This window comes from Fistularia commersonii, chromosome 14, assembly GCF_037954325.1.
Source record: "Fistularia commersonii isolate RoL2024-O1a breed Wild chromosome 14, RoL_Fcom_v1.0, whole genome shotgun sequence".
In the NCBI taxonomy this organism is placed as follows: domain Eukaryota; kingdom Metazoa; phylum Chordata; class Actinopteri; order Syngnathiformes; family Fistulariidae; genus Fistularia; species Fistularia commersonii.
In genome coordinates this window covers 16,138,010-16,162,026 of record NC_141297.1, presented here as the reverse complement: position 1 = coordinate 16,162,026, position 24,017 = coordinate 16,138,010, and the positions used below count along the sequence as shown (strand labels likewise).

At 41.0% G+C, this 24,017-nt stretch overlaps 1 protein-coding gene across 1 annotated transcript; it reads right to left on the bottom strand.

Annotated features, from left to right (window-relative positions):
* Positions 1-2,538: 2,538 nt before the first annotated feature.
* On the bottom strand, positions 2,539-22,144 carry tm9sf4 (transmembrane 9 superfamily protein member 4). The gene is made up of 18 exons (XM_086159689.1): positions 22,123-22,144; positions 17,880-17,990; positions 14,284-14,383; positions 14,039-14,195; positions 13,793-13,934; positions 12,755-12,878; positions 12,565-12,686; positions 10,786-10,897; positions 10,615-10,685; positions 10,262-10,394; positions 8,639-8,720; positions 8,476-8,551; positions 8,283-8,366; positions 7,552-7,727; positions 7,379-7,442; positions 7,141-7,260; positions 6,530-6,619; positions 2,539-5,490 (listed from the first exon to the last, which is right to left on the bottom strand). Exons 1-18 carry the CDS (start codon positions 22,138-22,140, stop codon positions 5,341-5,343), a joined length of 1,932 nt encoding a protein of 643 aa, XP_086015815.1. The 5' UTR covers positions 22,141-22,144; the 3' UTR covers positions 2,539-5,340.
* Between the last annotated feature and the right edge of the window lie 1,873 nt (positions 22,145-24,017).

Sequence of the window (24,017 nt, the reverse complement as noted above, 5' to 3'; positions counted from 1 at the left end):
TCAATTTATATTCTAATAAAGATAAAGCACAAAAACAAACAGTAACTACTCATATACAGTTTGGGGGTGGCGGGGGGGGGGGGGGGGGGGGTCCAACTGGCTTGTCCCATATTTTTTGCTGAAAGAAAAACAGTCAAAACGGCCTCTTTCGAGATATTTATATACATCACTGTATAATGAATTTGTCAATATACACAATACTAAAAAATCACGGGAGGGTTTCCTCAGCATATTGATAGACAGTAAACCCTCGCTATAACGCAGTTCACCTTTTGCGGATTTTTTTAGTGTTTTTTTGAATGTTTTTTTTTTACAGTACAGTATATTGTGTTCTGCATCCTAATTGGCTAAAGGACGGTAGACCAGTGTAAACAATCTCCGAGCCTTATCGCTGTACTGCTTGCCAATTTTTACATTTGCAAATTTTCTCCATGACAAAACCCACAATGTCGACAAAACGTTCTGACACCTGACGACGCGCCCAAAAAGGAAGAGGAAGATGTTAGCTATCGCAGAAATACAGACATTTATACAGACATTCACTCATATACGTTTTTTTCATAAAAGACGATTAATGTCAAAAACGCACGTCTTTTATCCCTGGTTATACTGTTGCTCTTGTCAAATGTTTGTTATTGTTTATTAAACAGCAAACAAACATTTGTCAAATGGAGAGGAGTCAGATGGGGTGGCTCGGGAATCTGGTATGGATTCCTCTTGGATGCCTCCGTGGTGAGGTGTTCCGGCTGTGTCTAACTGGGAGGAGGTTCCAGGGAAGACCAAGGACATGCAGGAGGGACTATATCTGTAGGCTGGCCTGGGAATGGTTCGGGATCCCCCTGGAAGAGCCAGACCCAGTGTCCAGGGAGAGAGAAGTCTGGCCCTCTCTGTTTTGGCTGCAGCCCTTGTGACCCGATCCTTGATAAGCAGTAGAATATAGATGGATGGATGGATGGAAACCCTACCCCATCATATGTGTGTGTGTGTGCTCACAGGTGATGTAGTAGCTCAGCAGACAGCAGCGACCAGGTATTTACAAATGATTCTGGTACACAGTCTTTTAAGGGGCTTCAGGCTCTCCCCTAAATGTCTGTCTCTGCTTGTAGCCCCATTGCTGGGGAGGAATTTTCTCCCTCAATCTTTGATCCTCTGGTGGGAAACTTGAACTAGTCCAAGTGAGAGTGAGTTGTGGCAAAGAAACACCATGTCCCAAAATATCCAGGTTTCTGTGATAGAGTTTCTGGATTTTGTCAGGGCTGCTTGATTATAGTCTAGCAGGCCCTGTCTATACTTACATCAACTGACACACACACTTGCAGGATGTCAACTATGCAACAACCCAAGAATAGATATGCACTCTCTTCTGCAGATTTTTCTTCTGAGGAATCCTGAGAGCTCTTACAGGCACACAAACACCATTAAAAAAAAAGAGCCAATAGGCGGAGCGTTCTTTTTTTTTAAATTTTTGAATGTGTGTTCCGATCATGGTCTTCAAGTTTTTTATTTCCAAAACGGTATGCTGCCTCATAATAAAGTTCTTTCATTTTCTAAAGTCTGTGTATTATTAGAAGTTGTCACATCAGGCCGTGGACCTCAGATGCATCCCAAGAACCTCTAAGCAGCCGAAGGTGAACAGCCAAAAAACTACATGGTATACACCATCTTAGAGACAGTACTAATGAATTTTTATACCTTAAAGCTCATATATAGGGCCATTGTGAGCTTGCATGTTATCATGATACCAGCACTTGGTTATCTAGTATTGACCGCAGTAGTACCAGAATTGGTGCCTCAATTACTGAACAAGTGTGTTTATTGCGGCACACATGCTTATGTAAGCTTTAGTGTTTTCCTCATACTAAAATGTGTTGTTAAAAAAGCACAACGAATAATTTCTTTTAAAATTGCAATTGATAATGCACATTCTAACCAAGGGGCACGGCCATTATTTGACTAGTGCAATACATGCTGGGTTGATGACATATAGAGGTTGCTTGTGGTAAATTTCGCTTGGTGTGGTATATACAGTAATAATACCACATTGTGCTGCTTTTGGTTATAATTTGCAGTCCAAGGGAAACAAAGGGACTGATGCTAGACTACACAGCTTTCTAAGGGACAAGAAGAAAAGAAAGGAGTGGAAATTGCCTGTGGATGCACACAACTTCCTAAGGATTGGTAGCTGTGTTCTTGCAGCTTCCCTAAAGATACATTTGACACATTTAGCTAAGCTAAGCTGCTGAAAGAGCGCATGGGTGCTGCTAGTTGTACCGTAATGGACACTTAAAAGGAAAACACCGTGCCTCCAGTATTTTTCACAAGCATATGAAAGGTCCTTGGGAAACAAGTCTTTTTTACAATTTTATACAAACTTAGACATGTTGAGAGATTTTATCAATGTTCTTATGTAGCTACGTTACTGGTACAAATATTGATCTAATAGAATAAAAACATCTTGGTAACCCTGGATCTCTTTCAAGTAAAGAAATTTAAGTTTAAAGTTTAAATAAAATTAGAATGTTGAAAGAAAGGTTCATATCCAACTGGTCATCACTTTATTATTTCGTCATCGTACATTTTGTAATTTGACATTCTGTAAAAGAAAAAACAAACAAGAGGAACGTCATGAGCATCATCATGCTTCTGGCTAAAACCGGGATGGGAATTATTGAGAGAGAAAGAGAGAGAGAAAGAGAGAGAGAGAGATAGAAACAGCAAGAAGGCTACAATACAAAGCTGTTTCTGTTATTTACATTGTAAACCGTTTTCCATCAGTAGAAAAAAAAAAACACTCATTTCTGCAGGAGGAAGTTTGTCTTTGTTCCAGATGCAACACAGGAATATTTGTCCAACTGCCGCCTCCAGGACATCACTGGGAGCATCTCTTGTATGGTGAGGAGAGCAGTGATAGAGGAGGGAGTGGGAGTAGGAAGGAGAAGAGTGTTCGTTGTTGGTTTGGTCCCTGGAAAATCAGGGCAAATCCATCCCTCCTGACAACTATGCAAAAACGCTGACAACCGATCGTCATGGTGACATAAATACTGCTGCTGATTGAGCGCTGGGAGGCCTTGGGAGTGGAGGTTTCTGGCATGACAGCAAGACATTTTTCTCAAGTATAATTTGCTCGGAAAGGGCTGAGGGTATATTTCTGCTGGTTAAAGAGCAGAAAAAAAATCTCGTGCAACAAAGAGTCTGAATTTTATATATTTTGAATTTGCTGCCAATTATGTCTTGAAAGCGGGAATTTAGCACTTTAGGGACACCAACTCACAATCCAATGACTGACAACACTGATGCTCAGGTTATGTAGCCACTGCCAGCAAGCTTAGCACAGATTAAGGAGATAAGGACCTGGCAGAGCAAAAGTGGGAACCATTCAAGGCCACCATTCAAGTGTGCAAAACACAAAAGAAATGTAAAAGAAAGACACTAAAACCCCTATGTGGGACTGACTGTAATAAAATATTAAAAGAAATTCTGAGCATGCAAGGAGACTTTTGCTCTCTTCATATTTTTGTTACGTGACAGGTATTTCTGTAGTTGAGAAAGAGACGCGGATGAGACGGTAGAACTCTTTTAAGGTGGTAATGGCTTGGTGGGAATGAATCCTTCCAGCAAGGGTCTGCGTGTTAATAAACATTAATTTGGATTTTTGGGGCAATACTGGAGTAGTAAATGAGGATGAGTTCATTACGTGAAGTAAATGTAATGTTCTGCACTAAATTCTCACACTAAATATAAGTTCAGTCAGATGAACAACCAGAGTTTTGAGTTTTAACTTTGGTAAACATCAGGCATGCATGATAGAGAAGAAGTGGAACCTAAAATGGGGGATTAAAAAAATCTTGAAAATTGCCCCATGTATCATTTTTGGCCAGAGTACATGCTAATCTATTTTACAGAGTTCAATATATTTATAGAAAAAAAAAAACTGATAAAACTTGTTTTAGTGCATAAGGTCGGGAGCTGTGGTGGCTGGAAGGGAATTGTGAGAAATCACATAGTTAGACGATCTGCATTGTAAATTTTGCATTGTAAAGGATTTCCAGTATCTTTCTCCTCATTTTATATGATGGAGCCTGCTCCCCAAACTATTCCATTAACATCAGCATTAGCTCTGAAAGAAGCCCCTCACTCCCAGCTAGATCAATTTCCAGGTGTGTTATAAATGCATATTTAGAGAGCATTTCACATTAAAATAATAATAACAATAATAATAAAAAAAACCACAATGTAACCAATTTGCAAATTTGGTTGAGGAGCAAGATCATCAGTCTATACAAAGACACAAGGAAAACACACGCAGTGCTCTGCATTCTGTGGACACACGGGCATCTGTACTGTGCACAAACATGGCTGGCAATGACAAATGTCAAAACCCAGAGGAAGAAGAGCTTCCCAATCAGAGGGTCGGTCTTCTTCTCTGGCTGCATAGTTCAGGCTGCACTGACACCAGATTAATGAGCGGGAAACTCCAGACGGCGCAGGGAAGCTCTTGCACACTCAAATAACAAGATTCATTTCCGCATTTCTATCCTTCCAACTCCAGCGGCTTCACCAACAGTCAGCAGCTCTGGGCCGACGGGTTCACGTAATTGCAGAGCCGGTCGCTTTCATTTGCAGCAAATGAGCCAATATTCCGACATTAATAAGAGACCATTGTCTGGGAGGGAGGAAATCATATTTTGATTATAGCTGTGGTCAAACATGGTCACACCAGGACATGGAAACTCAAGTAAAAAATAATATACCGTTTAATTTATCCTTTCTTGTGTTACGGTATAACATAACTCTCTCCCATACTTTTCAAAACAACAAACTTATCATGATAACCACAGTCAGACTCTTGAACGCTTCCCTGATCTTTAAAGTCTCTGAAAAGAACCCAAAGCCATGTTTGAAAACAGGGGGGGACAGCAGGAAATTAGATGAAACCAAACTCACAAGAAACGACAGGAAAGAAGCAGGTTAATTTCTGACAAAAATAAAAACATGGATCAATTACGATCCAAAAAAACTGAAGTATCAAGAAACAAAACTGCAGTTAGGGTAGTTTAACCAGCTTTGGCCCAATGTGTGCGAAGTGAAACAGCAGACGACTGTCCAAGCGGGGTAAACCCCGCCCCCACGTCTGTCCCAGAAAGAGCAGGGGGGGGTGACTCTAGCCTTTTTTCCCTGCACGGCCAGCAGGCGGGGCTGTTTCACTGTAAAAAGCACCCCCTCTTGTCCCCTCAACACACTAGTCAGTGCTTGTTGGATATAAAGAATAAAAATATATATATTAAAAAAAACAACAAAAAATCAAAATGTGAGGAAAAATGGGAGCAGCAACGATGGATGTCAGTCAATCTTGACCGCGGCGTAGATTTTCCTGATGAACATGTAGGCGGCGTAGAAACCAATCGTGCCGCTCAGCAGCCAGAATGAGAGGACCATGAGGGCGGTGTAGCCGAAGTATAAAAGTGAGGGGATGAACTCGACGATGTCCAGCTGCGGGGGGGAAAGACAAACATCAGCGCTGTCACCGGGTTGCTCTCTGATATTGTTATCCTAGCTTGAAATCAAACAATCCTACTTAATTGTCAACACTCTTATAGTTTTATGACAGGCTACGTGTTAAATTTGCCAACAGCTTTCTGCAGTAGATGCTCCTTTCTCAACCATCATAATGATCTTAGGTGAAAGAAATCACATTTATATTGACTTTTAGATAACTGAAAGGCAAGGTAAACATCTTAGTAATTCCTATGATTAGAATAGTGATTTCCGATGAAGCTCTTGTTCTTTTTTGCAGTTTGTTTCTTGCTCAGAACAAAAATCCTCTTAACGCTGGATTTTTTTGATCCTGTACAGCCGCCCTTATAGACTCATGTCAAATATCAAGTGTTTGTCAAGAGATTTATTGTGAAAATACATAGGTTACATTGTTTTTTAAACCCCTTTGTGGAAGCTGATGCAGCTTCACTTGCAAAAGTCACGCAGCCTATGTATTTCAAGCACAACAGAGTGTCAACCCACTTGCAAAATTGCTGAAACTCCGTTTGGAAAAATTACAGTTGGCTGGATTGATGGGTCTGAGTGACAGCCGGGTGACAGATAACCAACGGACCAAAGGGTAACCAGCTACTGGAAGTTAGACACAAGCAGCTACTTGTTTTTTTCACAATTACCGATGCAGTGGTGGTGTGATGAACAACCCAGGCTGCTGGTGTAATTGCTTTTGAATTTGCCAGAACCTTTACAAGTGTTTAAGCTTCATCTTTATAAGTGTTTAAACTTCAACAAAAAGTGTGACAAGTAGAAATCTTAAATCTGTTCATAATAAAGTAATTACCTCTATGTTATCTCTGCGTGTTCCTGACACTGTTCTCTGGGTTGGAGCAAAGACTAAAGGGGAAGCTGTGTACAAAACTCAGCAACTCTTTTTCTTCCACTGAGGGGAATTCTAATAATCCAAGCTTTCCACCTCACAGTTTGTTTGTGTGTTTGTTTTTATGTGTGTATAACAGAGAGACAGGGGATCACACACCTTGTTGACAAAGTAGAAGATGGCATAAACGAGGACATAAAAAGCTGAGCCTCCTGATACCAGGAAAGTTCTCCACCACCAGCGGTAATCCTGTCAGTGGGAAAACAGCAAAACAGCATCAAGTGCTGTATGGATACATCTGTAGAAATCCTCCACATTTCAACCATATTTCCTGTTTTGCTGCCACTTAAACCATAAATGTCTAGGTCTTGTCCCTGAGATTAGAGTATTGATACACCTTGTGAATCCAAGTCTCATTCTAACTTTTGCCTTTGAAAACGAAAGAGTTTTACAGACCAGTTACTGTTGATGCTTAGCCGAAGTATACGAAATAAATTTTTTTTTTTTAATTTTCCTACCTCAAAATTGCATAGATCCTACACAACAGGGTGTTGCTCTACCTGCTATTAGTGTTTCAAGCGCATATCAAATTCAGTGTAGCTTCATGTGAAAAAATTAAAAATCTGACTATGAAGCATCATTGCAACTTTACAGACAATTCGGGGTTGTCTACAGTCCTTGTGTAAAGACAACAAAAGATCTGAACTGGACTTCAGAAATATGAACGGATAAATGATGGTGCAAATGTCCAAGCTGGCCGGCCCACTCACCTCTGCGCACAGCTGGAAATAGACCATGACAATGCTGATTTGAGAGCAGGAGACCACTAGGATGATGAATACCAGAAAGAGAAATCCAAAGAGGTAATAGAACTGATTCTCCCAGATAGCCTGTTGGTGACATTGTCACACGAGCGAGTTAAGTTTAAGTCAGAACAATGTGTATTTCCACACTAGGAATTGAAACACACTCAATAATCAAAGTTGCTTGAGAGTGAGCAATACGCACGCTGAAAATGAAGAACAGCTCAATGAACATGGCACCAAATGGAAGAATCCCAGCCATCAGGATTCTAGTGGAAACAAAACACTGGATTTAAAAAACATAGACCTTAACTTCACGGTCAGATAAAGAAAAAGTCGAAGGATAAAAGTGCTGAAATTGTTAATCTGAACACTCACCCAACAAACTTGTTCATGTACCAGCGCTGTTCTGGAACCTGCCGGGGGATCTGATTAGTGCGAACTGGGTTGTCGTATGGCTGCTTGCGGAATCCAAAGTAGTAGCCCAAGTAGACAAGAGGCATGGAGATCCCAAACCACATGCACAGCAGAGCGAGCATAGTGGTAAAGGGAACCTGGGAGGAGAATTGGCTTGTCAGTCCACCAAAATGAAACATAGGTTCTTTTTGTGAGGTTCTTGTTTAATCATCAAAATTTGCAAACTTGATACCTGCTGACATTTGTCAACACTTGATCATTCTTTTTCTGGAACTGACTGGCTTTTGACAGTCTGCTCTCAAAAATGACCCATGAACCTTATACCAGTTCCTTTTAATGATAATGAATTTATCAAAGAAATGCTGATATTTTCACAAAAACCTGATGTTGGCTCTCATAAAATTTGACTTCCTGCTTTGTCATTCTGAGCACAACAGGACACACAAAGTACTCATCAGTTCTTTTAGCAATAATTCATATCTTGAAAATCACGACAACCCAGAATACAAAAATTGTATTCTTTCAATCACCAAATATTTTTTGATTAGGTCATTTGAAGATATACAATTGTATAATAGAAAAAGCCTCCAGCTGCATTTCACACAATGTTGCCTGAAAGCACAGGCTCCAACACACACACTTATGTGTGAGCACATGTATACTCTCTCTCTCTCTCTCTCGCTCTCTCTTACGGCTCCAGAGGAATGCTCCCCCCAGATGAAACAGTTGAGGATGAAGCAGATTCCAAACACTATGGCAGGATACAGAGTTGCTGTCTAGAGGGGAGGTAGAACAGAAACAACTGAAGCACATGCTTCTGTTTACACAGAGAAGTTTTTAGACATTTAAGATGTTTTAATGTAATCCACGACTACGGCGCCTTACGCAAAATGCTCCTTTCTTCCACCGATGGCCTTTCAGTGTGCGGTACAATCTGCCGGCAAAGTAGCCACCAAACACACTACGGGGGGAAACACAGGATTAAGCAAAGCAGTAAACAAAGACATACTAAGAACACTTCATTCTGTTCGTCAAATTGGCTTCTTACCCCATGAACATAAATAGGAAGCAGGCAGTGGTCATCAGGGCTCCTCTACTGGATGGCGACAACATGCCCAACATGGCAACAACTACACACAAACACACACGCACACACACAAAGAAAAAGGATTGGAGTTACTTACTGTAAATACTTCTTACACTACACTGAGTCCCTCTGCTCCCTGGACTGAAGAAGCATGTTGATAGAAATGTCATACTGAGCAGAGAAATGGAAGATTTGAAGCTGACTCACATGGAATTGATGAAAAAAAATAATGTCAGTAGCTAACGTAATTTCCGGACAGTAAGCCGCTACTTTTGTCACACGCTTTGAATACTGCAGCTATAGCAACAATGCTGCTGATTATGGATTTTTTGGCTAACGAGCTTCATGCCACCAAAACCTTTAGCCTCGTCACATCAGACAAATGAAATTACTGTTCTGAGGCTGTTCAATTCTGACACAGAAGAAGACAACTTTAATGGTTTTAGTGCGCAGGACAACAAAGATAATGATCAGTTGGAGTAGGAAAAAGTAGGGATAGAAAATGGATGGATGGATGGATGGACTTTCCAGTACATATTTGTGGATGTTACCTGTATGTATTTAATTAAAAGTTGTTGTTTTTTTAACACCTTTCTGTGTAAATATCTCATGTTAAAACATGGACACCTGTAGTTCAGACAAGTGCGGCATATATATGTAGATATACATATATATTTATTTATTTTTAGCCGGTGCAGCTTGTATTTTGGTGCGCTAAATAGTCCGGAAATTATGGCACATGGGATTGTTTGGGAGTTTTTTACTCTGATGATGTTTTAGAGGGTGCTCGTATAATGTTATGACTTAATTTCCACTCAAATGGCATTTCTACCACATTTTCAAGTAAGATCCGGCAATAAAGCACTTCCAGACTTTATAATATTGATCTGCCAAGAGATTAAAAACAATCCTTAGTTTATTTCTTTGACAAAGCGACAAACACTAAACATTTGAACTCCATGTCAGTCAATAACCAAGGGTGTATTTCTAATTGGAATCAGTTTAGGTTGGTGAAGATTTTCTGGGTACAGTAGGGTTTCTACAGTGGAGAATCAAACTGCAGGCTCAGCCGGCAGAGTAAGGAATCCAAGCTCGAGAGAGGTTAGCGAGCTGACTCAAATCTATAGAAGAATCACTTACACTGCCATTGAAGATGACTAAGCTAAATGCTACATACATTCATAGGACATACATAAGACAACATGTCTGTAAGGCAGTATTTTTACCTGCTGCACGCTCTGTCTATTCCTTATGCTGTTTGCATAGTTATTTACAACATCACATTTATGCTGGTATGCTCTCCTGCTCCTTAAATTGGTCAAATTTCAAATTTTGCTCATACTGACTCAATTTGTTATGTCAATATTGGTTTTTGGATTAATTAATCACAAAGTGACAATTCAGATTATCGGATCAAATCAGATGATACAAACCACTTTGAAGAAGGAATGAAAATAGAACTTGTACAGATTGAGTGTGGACTTTACTCTGTACAGGTTCTTGGGGAGACACTTAGGGACCAAAGTGAAAATCTGGCCTGTGAAACTTGTTGGGTGAACAACAACAAGAAGAAGCAAGACTTACAGATGACGATGAGGATCATGCAGAAGAGCTGGATCCCAGATCCCAGAAGAGAGCTGAGGATCATTGGATACTGGGGAGGCCTGAACACATCACCATGGACATTCTTCCACCCTGACTCCTCCATTGTGTCCTCCTGGTGATGAAAGAATAAATGAGTACCCTGATCTATAAGACATTAAAACCAAAGGCAGCTGCAGGATGATGCAATGTCACTAGGTAGTCTGTTGTAAACTGGAGACAGGGGAGCTCTCTTGTCCACTGTCTGATCTGTCCAGTGGTCATTAGTTAAAACTCATGGTGTGTATCTTTACAGTGATTGATCAGTATTTGCCTTCAGCAATACAATAACTTACAATGTCATCCTCTCTGTTGTAGTTAGCAATATCTTTCCTTAAGGTCCTGATGATGATCATGCTAAGAATTCCTACAGAGGAAAAACCAAGAAACACAAACGGTCGTCCACATCAAAATAGATCTGCCATGGGACTGATGGTTTGTCAGGCTCAGTGCACAGGAGTACATACCAGACAGGAAGAAAACCACCACCACAGAGTTGACTATGGAAAACCAGTGGATCTGGACATCGCTCATTGTCAAATAGGTATCCCATCGAGATGCCCACTTCACCTCGCTCTCCTGCAGAGAGGCAGGACATCTTTCATCAAACTCATCATCCAAATTGACTTACCACACAGAACAGCTGAGGGAAACAATGAAATCAAAACATTTGTTGGGTTTACATAAGCATACACACTCTGCTTCCAGTTTTTTTGGCCCCAAAATTTGATAGCTTCAGTTTCAATGATGACACAATGAGCTGGTTCCAGCTGAAACCCTATGATACCCAATGATTACCCTATGATAACCCTATGATAACCCTATGATAACCCTATCCTTCAAAATAATAGCACACCATATAGAATGTACATAAAACAGTATAACAGTCGTTCTTCCTGGACTGGTCCCCGCTGGGAATCACTGCTCTGCTCTCCTTTCAGTGCTGTTAAATAGCTGTAATATTTATTTATAATATGGTGCCCTATTTCTTGTGAAAGCCGTTATTGCTTGTGTACGCTTCACTTATGAGAGGGGCTCATATATGCAGTAAAAGATTGTCCATGAGGAAGGTTCCAAGTTCAGTATGTCTGTTCTCTAATTTTTGATGCCTAAAATCTGATTCAAAGTCAGGATCATTTGGTCTAAAAATGGAGGCCAAGAGCCAAAAAGACACCAGAAAAGATAAGGAAGGGAGGGACAAAATAGAAAGACCAGATCGAAATCTTTTTTGATACATTCAACTGAATTATTAAGTCTGTCTGGATTAAAATCTTCCAATTTACAGCGACAATCTTCCAAATAGAAGGACTACAAATCAATGTTTTCAAAAGTCTCAAAAAAGACGTTTACAACTCAAAGATAATGTCATTGAAAGGTAAATGAGCTCCAGCATACACATTAAACACGAGGGAAAATCAAGTTCAGATAAAAATGGATTAGTTTGCCACAATGGTGGGTCATTAATTTAAAAGTTTAATTAGCATGCCCACGAATCTCGAAGGACTATACGACTGACAGTCTAAATTACTCAATGCAGAGCCCATTTGAGTGCTTGTCTATGGTGTGAGAGCAGCCCACCAGGCAGTAGAAATAACAAGTATGAATGAATTCTGCTCCCCATGTTTGAATTATCCAAGTAGAAAAGAGCATGTTTCTATTGTAGAATATTCACATAGATTCAGTTGATGGTGTATAATAATTCTTTAGGCAATGACAGAACAGGAGAAGTCTTACCAAGGCAACAAAATTGACATTTTTACTCTGATGAAAGAAATAATTAAAAACTCATCTACTCAGCGGTGGATATTTCTTTTTAGAACAAACACAACCCCCTTCCACTTGTCATACTGCCCAGGCTTACGTGTTCTCTTTCTAATTTTAAATAAATTTCCTCCAAATTTTCAGGGGATGTTTCAAGCAGCCTCTATTCATTTTCAGGTTATTCCTTGCTTGTTACCTTCAGGTGATTTTTCTTACATTTTTGAATTTACTATCCTAACATTTTAGACTGGTTTTGAAACTTTATTTGAAGCACCAATTTTCATGTCATTCAGGTAACAGTTCACCTTTTGCCTTTACAATAGTCAAAAAAAAAAGATTAAACTTACTTAATCAGCAGTGCATCCTTAGGTTTTATGAGGCAAGAATATATATTCGAAGCACTTTCCTGAGTAAAGAATTGTTATTCCGAGGTGAAGGGGATGCTGACTATTGCTTGTGCTTGGGTATAACCTGTGGTCACTGACCTCCCAGTGGACGGAGTAGGTGAAGAGGACCTCATTCTCCTTGTTCGGGTCGATCTCCTGCGCAGTGGAGCTGCTGGCCTCAGGCAGCGTGCAGGTCTTCTTCACTTCATCAGCATTCAGATCTGAGATTAAACATAGTGTAAATACCTGCAGATGGATTTGACCACAGGAAGAGTGTGCTGCCACCTACCCTCTACTTTTACACTGAGCGGCATGACCTCAAAGCGCACCACCCTGTAGTCGTGCACTTGATCTTGCTCTAACTTCTCTCGGTGGAAGTACAGGATGAAGGACAGGTGGTTATGCAGATAAAACTAGCAGGGAGAGAAGAGATGGTGGACAGTCAAAGATTAGAGCACTTTCAGCGGATGCATATAAACTTGTGCTGGGCAGAATATTGGTGTTAATCTGAAGTATATTCCTCGTCACTGTTAAACAAATACTGCAAGACAGAGTTAATTGGCCAATGATGGTCTTTTCTAGATATGTTGTATCAGCCTATCAGTTGTCTTATGAGGAGTAGTGTCACATTACATTTAAAGATGAATACTTTGAGTACAATAAATGATCAGTGAATTTTTTTTTAATTTCCAGTTAGAAACTACGATTTGGTTGCATGACGGTTCTAAAGTATTCCTCCCAGTCTTCCAACCTCAACAGTAATTGTTAAGACAAAGGATTATATTGTGTGGAATTAAAATTTCAGGAGTTCAATCAACCACAATCCAGCATCACTGAAATGTCTAGGTGACCATGTACATACATTGGGACATAGAAATGTTTTACATTGACACTTGGGTGAATTGAGACCAAATTTTAACTTTCACAGGAATTTAACTTCTGATGCTATAGTAAACTAGTCACTTTGATTTCATGAATCATTATCTACATGAATCATTTCAATCTAAATTTAACAGGTGATAAAGAGTTTCATTACAACTGCAACTATTCAATGCAATTCTATGGAAAATTGAAAAGATTTTAAAAGTACCACTATTTTCTACCAAATATTTGTGACCATCCAGGATCCTTCCCTTACACATTTTCTTGTTTTGACTGAATGAATTTCATATGGGAGCAAAGCAAACAAGAGGACTTTGTAATTACAGTAACCTAATCCTGTCCCTAAGTGCAACACCTGGCCGTTCCTCTAGTCAGGATTGATGAAGAAGGGATTCGTGTCCTCCAATCTGAGGCAGAACACAGAGGGCTACAGGACGGAACTTACCTTGTTGCTTTCAATAAAACCCAGTCTGTAGCCATGCTCAAACTGGATGTCCTTCACTACATCCTTCCTCTGCTCATCCTCGCCTCCTGCCTCTCTGTTGGGGTACTCCAGCCTGGTAGCAACTGGCAAGTTGTCGGCAATGCTGATGAAATGAAGATGGGAGGGATCCCCGACTTTGAGTTGTATCTCAAACACGCAAGTGGCGCCAGAAAGAATCGGGGAATCAGAGATTGAAGAAATGCTCACAGGTGAACATAGTACTCCTCCTGTATTCGCTCGGCAATCAACTTGCTCTTCTGTATGCTGAGCTTCTTCCTGCTGCACACCACCTCACACTTTTTGTCCCTGTTCATCTCCACATTGTAAAGTGTATTCACGATGCGGTCCCCGCGTAACACCTCGCCTGCAGAAATGGTTGAATGAATAGTTGTGGACCAAAAATCAGTTGTAAAAACAAACACAGAAATAACAGATGCTTTATTCAACATTACCCAGGTTCTCTCCCTTGTAGACCACGGACTCAGGCTTGCAGTAGGGAAGGGAGTAATATTCATATGGAAGCTGTGTGCGGGAACTTGTCAGCTTTACGGCCTGAAAAACAAATGATATCATTTACTGCTTGAGAGGTACTCCCTCAACAGCCTTGTGGAACTGTGCTCTTTCTGTGCCCATATACAGTTCCTTTGAGGACTGTGAAGCCATGATGCTGATGAAATGGCAGGATCCCACTCTGCAGAACACTATAGCACTATTGTTAAAAGCTTAAAACCAGGAGCGGCAACACTGGTTCACTGGTTTCTTTGTAAATCAGAAGGTTCTGATTCAATGTTATGTTGCTGTTGCCGAATTTCAGTGTCAAGCGGGTTATGAAGAGGATATAATCACTTTAATCTTCATCACAGTATTAGTCTTTTCTCTTACCGAGTTTCAAACTTCAACTTCTAGTCAGAAACTTAAACTTCTTCTCATCTTGAACCAGTTTAGACATTGCCTCTAACTGTCTATTTATTATTTGCAAATTAATATGGAACATAATTTCACAAACACACCGGCCTACTTCACAAGCACACACTCTGTACAGTGCTTAACAATAACTGCAGGGCAAGGCCACAGTCTATCAAGGTGATTAACTCTGAGGCAATCATGGTATTATTCAAGATAACACTGTTGTTGGTATGGATGAAAATTTTTCAAAATTAAACTGTGCCTTATTGAGACAATTGTATCTTTTAGATATTATTCCAGCAAGTTGATACAACCCCTCTGTGAGCTGCCACCTTACCATAGTGGAAGGGTTCGCGTGTCCCAGTGATCCTGGGAGCTATGTTGTTGGGGGCTTTATGCCACAGGAAGGGTCACCCAAGGCAAACAGGTCGCAGGTGAGGGACCAGACAAAGTATGGCTCAGAAGACCTCCCATGAAGAAGACAATCATCGAACCCAGTTTTCCCTTGCCCGGACGTGTGTCACCCCCCCCCCGGAGCCAGGCCCAGGGACAGGGTTCGGTGGCGAGAGCCTGAAGGAGTGACATGGGCCCCTCTTCCCCTTGGCTCACCACTCACAGGAAGGGCCAAGGGGCTCGGGTGCAAGGTGAGCTTGGCGGTAGCTGGAGCAGGGTACCTTGGTGGTCTGATCCTCGGCTGCAGAAGCTGGCTCTTGGAACACAGAATGTTACCTCACTGGAGGGGAAGGAGCCCGAGCTGGTGCGCGAGGCTGAGAGATTCCGTCTAGATATATGTCTGAATCACCTCAACGCACAGTATGGGGTCAGGAACCAGGCCTCTTGAGAGGGTCTGGATTCTTATTTTATTCTGGAGTTGCCCCTGGTGAGAGGCACCGGGCAGTTGTGGGCATATTGATTGCCCCCCCGTCTTGGCGCCTGCATATTGGGGTTCAACCCGGTGTACGACAGGGTAGCCTCCCTGTGGCCACATGTCCTGGACACTCAGGTGAAGAGAGGGGCGGAGCTGTCAACTGATCACCACCTGGTGGTGAGCTGGCTCTGATGGTGGGGGAGGATGCCGGTCAGACCTGGCAGACCTAAACGTACTGTGAGGGTCTGCTGGGAACGTCTAGCAGAGTCCCCTCCTGTCAGGAAGGAGTTTCAACTCCCACCTCTGGCAGAACTACAACCACGTACTGAGGGAGTTGGGGGTTATTGAGTCTGAATGGGCCATGTTCCATGCTTCCATTGCGCTTACCCACGAGCTGTGGGTAGCTCGTGGGTAGTGACCGAAAGAACAAGATCGCGGATAAAAGCGGCCAAAATGAGTTTCCTCCACAGGGTGGATTCTCCCTTAGAAATATGGTGAGAAGTTTGTTTATCTGGGGTGAGCTCGGAGTAGAGCCTCTGCTCCTCTGCACAGAGAAAAGTCAGATGAGCTGGCTCGGGTATCTGGTCAGGATGCCTCCTGGATGCCTCCCAGGGGAGGTGTTCCGGGCATGTCCATCTGGGAGACCACGGTGAAGACCCAGGACATGCTGTAGAGCCTAGAGGTCCCCCAAGAGGAACTGGACTATGTGGTAGAGGAGAGCAAGGTCTGGGCCTCACTGCTACGGCTGCTGCCCCCGCGCGACCCAACTTCAAATAAGTGGGGGAGGATGGATGGATGGATGGATGGATGGATGGATGGATGGATGGATGGATGGATGGATGGATGGATGGATGGATGGATGGAAGTTGATACAAGGTTCATAAACAGTTTTGTTCAGTTCAGATTCATTCTGGTACATTCAGTTTGCCACTCTGGCCTTTTTCAGGTAATGACCATGATTTATCAGGCCAACCTTAAGATGTTTACATGACGTTGAATAATTTGTAACCAGAGGGATGTCTCCATACACACAGCAAATATTTCAATGGACGGAATGATTGTTAAGAAAACACTATTCGATTTTGCAACAATAATCTGGTCTGACTGGTTTAATACTTCATCCCACCCTAATAAAACCCACAGGGCTTTTTGTGCATCAGGGTTGCAGAGGAAGTAGTTACTTAATTTTGTGTGTTAACAATGTCCTTATTATATCAAAACTGAAATGCAATTAATTATTTTCAGAGTCAATGATTAGTGAAGTTTAATCTCAATATTGACTAAGAGTGTTTCTGAAACTTTTCACTGTAATGACCAAAATAACTACCTCATGAATAAATTATTTTTACATTCATCTGAGAACATTCACATTAGTCATAATCCATCCCAAATAACAGTATCAATTAGTGTCCGGTAAGCCGGTGTCCCCAACCGCTTACAATCCACTTGCTAAAGCTTGGTTTCTAACTAATTCTGGGTGTTTTGACTTGATTCAGCTTGCAGTCTGTCTTGTGCAAACATTTGTTTTATTGTTCGTTTATTGAAAAGAATATCAGACAGATACTGTAATTTGGTGCGAAAAAAATTATGTGCACACTACCACAAGGACCTCAACTATTGGTCACTCCGCCATAGTGTGAAAGGATGTTGATTAATGCCTTACTGATTATTTATTCACTATCTATTGCTAATCCTACACTTCAGGTTGTGGATGCTGAAGTCTATCCCAGCTGTCATTGGGCGAGAATCGGGGGACATTCTAGACTGATCACTTGGCACATTTAAAGACAACCAACCTTTCAATCTCTCATTCACACAAATCTGAGCAAATTTCAATTGTCTTTTTCTAATTTCAATCTTTTAAACTGTTTTTGTGTGGGAGGAAACCCACGTGGGTGCTGAGAACATGCCAGCTCCACACAGAAAGGCCCCCTGTGAACCAGGGTCCTTCGTGCTGTAAGGCAGAAGCGCTAACTGCTGTACAACCGTGCTGCTGTCTTACGGATTATGACTGCAGCTTCTGGAGCAGTAACGAAAAATTACGTTTTAATCAAGCCTGACCATACGATTCAGTGGCTTTCATTTTGCAACATTTTGTCCCACCTATCAAGACAACTGAGTGCCTTCATTCACTGGGTTGCTCAACCCAGTGAATGAAGCTGGATTGTTTTTTTAGTGAATTAGAGTAAACACAGGTTAGATAGAACCATAAGAGATGTGTCATCTCTCCTTTATCTGTCTAGAAAAAACATAAGTAGGTCCATACAGCCTTACCTTAATATCCACCATCTCGCCTTCATGAAAGTCCCGGGGTGCAACGCCTGGTACATAGAAAGGCCTCACCACAGGCAGCATGGACAGCAGCAGCAAGGCCCACCACGCCTCCTGCAGCACAAGACACAATACAAACACTCTGACAAACACTATTTGCTCAGTCTATGACGCGACTCTGAAAGCATCTATATTCTTTTAGAATTCATCTCAATCATGATCCAATTTGACGCAGAGAAAAGAACGACAGCAGTTTTATTCAGGGAAACATTGACTTGTACCGCATTTTCACGACCATAAGGTGCACATAAAAGTCTTAGATTTTCTTCAAAATGTGCGGCGCGCCCTGTAGTGCAGTGTGCCCTGTGTGTATTGTTGTTGTAAGGCGAACGTAGTATAGAACACCATGAGAACATTAAAGGGGGACGTGTGGGCGTTGATTGTATATAAAAGAACAGGTATGTACGTTATGCATAACGTTGTTGTTTTAACAACCCTGAAAACATCGCCGACAAATACATCCAGCCCAGCCACATCATTAAAATGGACAAGGTGCCGCTCACTTTCAACATCCCGGTGAGTCACACTGTGGAGAAGGAGGGGACCGGCACACTAGCGATACGCACAATGGGGTACGAAAAGTCTTCTTGGAGACCACAGTTTCACTAAGAGTGGAAGGCAGCGCCGGGCAAGTTACGCCACAATTTGCGAATGGATTGTAGATGCTTGGGCTAACGTGTCTGCTGGCACTGTTGTTTGAGCTTTCGAAAAAGTCAGCATCATTTCCGAGGAGCAGCACGACACGGAAAGTGACTGACAGTAAAGAGAGTAAACCTGGCATGTTTGATGGAGATTTAGCGCAGCTGTTCAAATCAGAAACAGAGGATGAGGACTCCAATGGGTTCGATTTATGACGATTACCGGTGAAAAAATGTGAATACCAACTCAGTTTTGCTCCCGCTCTACTTTTAAAGACGCACACTTTTATGCTTGTGTGTGTGTTGTTGTAAGGCGGACGTAGTAGAGGACACCATGAGAACGTTAAAGGGGGAAGTGTGGGCGTGGATTGTACATAAAACCCGCACCCTATAATCAGGTGCGCCTTATGTGTGTGGTAAATACAATAATGGCACACATAACTGAGACTGTGCCTTTTAGTATGGTGCGCCTTGTGAAAATACGGTAACTGCACGGAAGCATCTCACAACTCATCGCAATGTGTACAGAGACCAATGCTTGGGTCTCTCACACACTGTTTAGGACAAACTAATACAACAACACTATTAATGTCATGGAAAGTAAAAACATCTGCACGCTCACTGAGGAATATCTAAATCATGTGCAGCGACAACTTCAGTGGTTGAAACCCAGAACTCCAGTGATGATACTCAGTCATACAGGTGGAGCTGTTACATAAAGAAATTACTGGACCTACAGTGAGAATTTACCTATTCAGTAAAAGGCATTTACAGCCCAAAATAAGGAGAACACCTGCACTGGTTTTGTGACTTGTTTTTGGATTTTGACTGCAGAGGTGTCAGATTTCTTTTGATTACAAAAGGACTGAGTGGCATTTGTCTCGAGTGACACAAGATACTGTAATTTGGTGCAAAGAAAATGAGTTCTGGAAAGTAAGCTGCTGTTTCCCTGTATTCCAGGGCAGGGAGAGTCAGTCTAATCGCACAGTCAACTTGTCCAACTTTTCTGTGATCTTCCCTGGTGTGTTATACGACACCTTTGTGTTTCTGTTGAGATCAGACATTAATCACATTTGACTGCCATTTTCTCCACATGATCAACAAGAACAAGAACAAGATTGATCTGCAGCTATGCGGGCTGATCCAGTAGTTAGATGGCTTTACTCTATGCTCAGGCTCTTGAAGCACTGTGGGGAAACAGTGAGATACAAGCTTGTGGAGGTATAGAAGTATGGCCCTCAAAATCTGTTAATACAGAAAGAACTTTTCTAGGGATGAAAAGTTTTTGCACATGGAAAATTTTTGTACACTATTTTTCTGTTTGACTGTTCAGGTGCTTGGGAAAAATAGTTGTTTTTTTATGTTTTTTTCACCATTCACAATGACTAAAAAAAATCCTCTCATATAGGCAATTCATCAAGTAACCACCTAAACGGGATAATAGGGATAGGCAGTGAAACTGGCTGATCAAAAATACCAGGAAACACTAAAAATCTGTAAACCCGACACAAGGCTCATTTGCACCAGAGTGACTGCTGACACCAGCAGGTCTATCTTGTTCGCACACAGTGAGGGACACGACACGTTTCCTCTTGTTTCTGGAAGCAACTGAAAAGTCTTGTCAACAACTGATTGCATTGTTGCATTGTTGATTAAATCAGCCAGTCTTTTGCTTACCTACATAAAGAGGTATTGGTCAGGACTCTACAAGTGACTCACTTCTTTCACAAAGAGAGACATCAAACGTGCAAACATGCATTATATAAACTGTCATCCATCTTGTCTATCATCAGCTCTTGCATATCGTCCACTCTTGCTTTCGAACAGACTTTACAGGTCTGACCTGTCATGACCATGGTACCGGAAGAGTCCACCTGACAAGTATATCTGCATTCCCATCCACATCAAAATGACAAGCAACAGCTTAAAGAATGACCTTACGAAAAACGGGGACTAGCAATCCTTATTAACATGACACAAGACTTTCTGTCTTGGAAGTTATTCAAGACAAACCCGGGAAGCCTGTAATGGCAGCCACAGAGGAGAGTCAGAACTTTCTATTATGAATGTGTATGCTCCAAATGAATATGATCAGAATATCTTCATGGAAGCTGCAAATATTGTCACTGATAATGCAAAAGGCATGATAATACTAGGGGGAGATTTGAATAATTTATTGGATAGTAGTTTGGTACAACACCAGCTGAGAAGGACCACAAGCTGACAAAAGTATGTAAAAATTTCATCTCAGAAGTAGAACTTGAGGACCCATGGTGGTAAAGGAACCCAAAGGGTAAACACCTTTTGTTTGTAGAAATTGACAGTCTAGGTATGGGCAGATAAAGGGACTATTACAAGTTTTTTTGAATTCATGAATTCCTCGATTATTCAGCTGTAGCACCTGTGGCCCACAGAACCATGTATTTGTTCAAAAATGTAATCACATGTATGTAAAAAACTGGAAAAACAAACAGTAAAAATAAATTATTTTAGAATTTTTTAGGAACTCAGATATATAATTAATTTCTGATAATTTCAGATGGCGTAGAGTTTAGTTAAAGAAACCATATGGTAAATTTTACCATATGGTATAATTTTACCATTTTTAATGTTTTACCAGGTAAAACATTCAAACATGGTATTCACAGGCGTTTATAAACTGTATTGGTCAATGTCTAAGCAAGAGACAGAAATTGACTAACCCTACTCAGGTGAGCTGTGCTCAATACATAATTTTAAAAGTAATTTGTTTCAGACTTTTTGGGTCATTTCAAGCATATAATATTTGCATAGTCCCATGGATACTTTTTACCCATATTTTCTTACAACTTCTGAAAACTGTTTGTTGAATTTTAAAAACGGATAGCAACTATCATTTTATCTTTATTTGGAAAATTAGCTGAGAGAAAAAGTATCTTTCCCATGACCCACAGATGGACAAACCACATACAACAGTGTACAGCAATTTTGAACATTAAATACAATATCAAGGGAGTGAATACAGTTAATATGAGGCCAGGCCAAAGACTTGTGGCTGGGTTGTAACATATGAAGTTACTGATCCTGACTCCGTGATACCATACTCTTTCAGAACAAGGTGCGAGTGTGGGCGCAGCGGCTGATGTTGTCGTTGTGACAACTCCAACGATCACAACCACGCACTGCTGCTGGCTCGACTGCTATCTGCTAACACTCAACTAAGTTCACCAAGCGGGTTTTCCGCGGAGAGACAGCAGATGACAGTGTGATAAAGAGGCCAGAGACACCATGCCATCTAAGTCTGACTACCAACCAAGCACACTGAATGCACGGGTCACTTTTAAGAGCTAACGCTTCCTGAAAAATCAAGCTAGCTAGAGTTAGCTAAACATCAGCCAGTTAGCTGCACCAATAGCATCAAGAAAACAAGCGAACTCTATCAGAACCTGGCCAAGTCAGTGCTCCTTCTCAAAGAAGATGAACTTTTGCCTGACAGCCGTCCGTGGACTGTGTGGGGAAAACAATGACGGAGATGTAGTTTGAGGAAAGGGGTTCGCTTTGACACTCACCATCGCCGCGGCCGCCATTTTGAATACGTGTCATTCGTGACGTCAAGGAAGTTAAGTTTTTTTTTTCCTCAGATTTATTTTTTTTTCATTTCGTATAAAGAAAACTGACTTTTAAGAACAATTCTGAGAAGCTTGTATTATGAGAGAAAGTAGCTAAATAAATTCCCCCGTAATCATACACAATAAATCATCGTAAGATTAATTATGTAGAATCATTCAGAAAAAAAATGCCAATAAACTTCTGAATTCCAAGATAGAAGTTGTAACATCACAGGACAGAAGTTGGAAAACTGATCACGCAAAAACATTTATGCATTTGATATAAAGTCAAGTCGATTAAAATTTAATTTTGGGGCATCTTTCAATTACAGAAACGAATTCGCTTGATTGTCAAGCCTCACAAACCACAGAACACAATGTTCTTAAAGTTCTTCAGCTTCTCCACATGCTGACTACATTAAAAACAAAATGACCTATTTAAGGGATCAAAGTTACTGCTTTAATCTTTTTGACAAGGAACCACGGCAACAGCAGGAAAACCATCTCCGACATTGCAAATTTATGACCATAATATATGTGACGGGAAACGCTGTGGCCCTTTAAATTTCAGGTCCTACGGTCACGTGACATGACGTAACACCGGTAGTCTTTTTTTTTGTTTTGTTTTTTTCAAACTGCATTCACACGGCTAAACGCCGAAAGGCTATCTAGTGTACTAGAAAACAGCGCGTCAAAACGGAGTTATCTTCTTGGATTTTAGTGATTCAAATTCAGTTAAACGCCAAACAGAGGGAAAACAGCACTTTGGAACAACATTCCTGAGGGACTGAACTTTACAGAAGTTACCAACCATTTCCTCGCTCTGACCTGGAAGGAAAACTGAGGCAAAGTACACAAGTCAAGACAGTTAGTGTAACCACTGTTTTTCCCCCCACTTTTTGGGGGAATTATAAGACTTAAAACCCTCAACCTAGTGCTGTTTAGTAGGTGTTAATGTGTGGGCCATCAGGGGCTCGCTATTCTGTCCTGTAGCTCCAGCTATATCGTGAAACCACTTCCACCTCATTATTGTGTTTATTTCTCTGGCTTCTTATTTCTACCTTTAGTTCTGTCTGTGATGTGGTTCCTGTTGGTTTCTAGTGAATAACACTTACCATTGTCATCTAGCTACGTTTTGTGTGGCGTGAATTCTAAAGACGTTGATTGTTTATGGTTGGGGTGAAGGTGTAATATTTAGTATTTCCTCTGGGGCGTCGGAGCTACAGTTGTCAGGTTACACTTATTTTGCTTTCTTCTTAGGTTCGCCATCCTTATCATCTCCATTGTTTGTTTGTTTTTTCAGTAATCAACATATGAACGCACAATTTTATGTGAATTATAACTTAATAAAACTGACTTATTTCTGTACATATGCTTCCTTCCTTTCTTCATTCATTCTATTGAATAACTAAACCTGTGTAGTACTCCTCGTGGCCTTTAGGTGGGTTACATAGAAAAATATGATTAACTACTCATTACTTAAAAACTGTCATGAAAAAAAATATTGTGGGTTCAGATTTGCATGATTTTGTGTCACTGCATATCTTTATTCAAAAACCTCCATTCCAGGGTCCATTTAACATGAATCTATAATGTCCGCCACACTATAAATGAATTTGATAAGTTGACATTTGAGGAATTTTGTCACTGAAACACACCATTGGGAGTCAGGCAACATGAAATTTGCATTTGGGAAAAAAAAATAGTTATTGAGCTTCAGGACAGTGATGGCTTGACACATTATTACAGCATAGGGTGCAGGTTCAGCAGGTCCAGGCAAAAAAAAAATCCAGATCAATTTACAGAAATAAAAAAAAAACATGCAAACACAACCACACAAAGCAGACCTCTAAGAC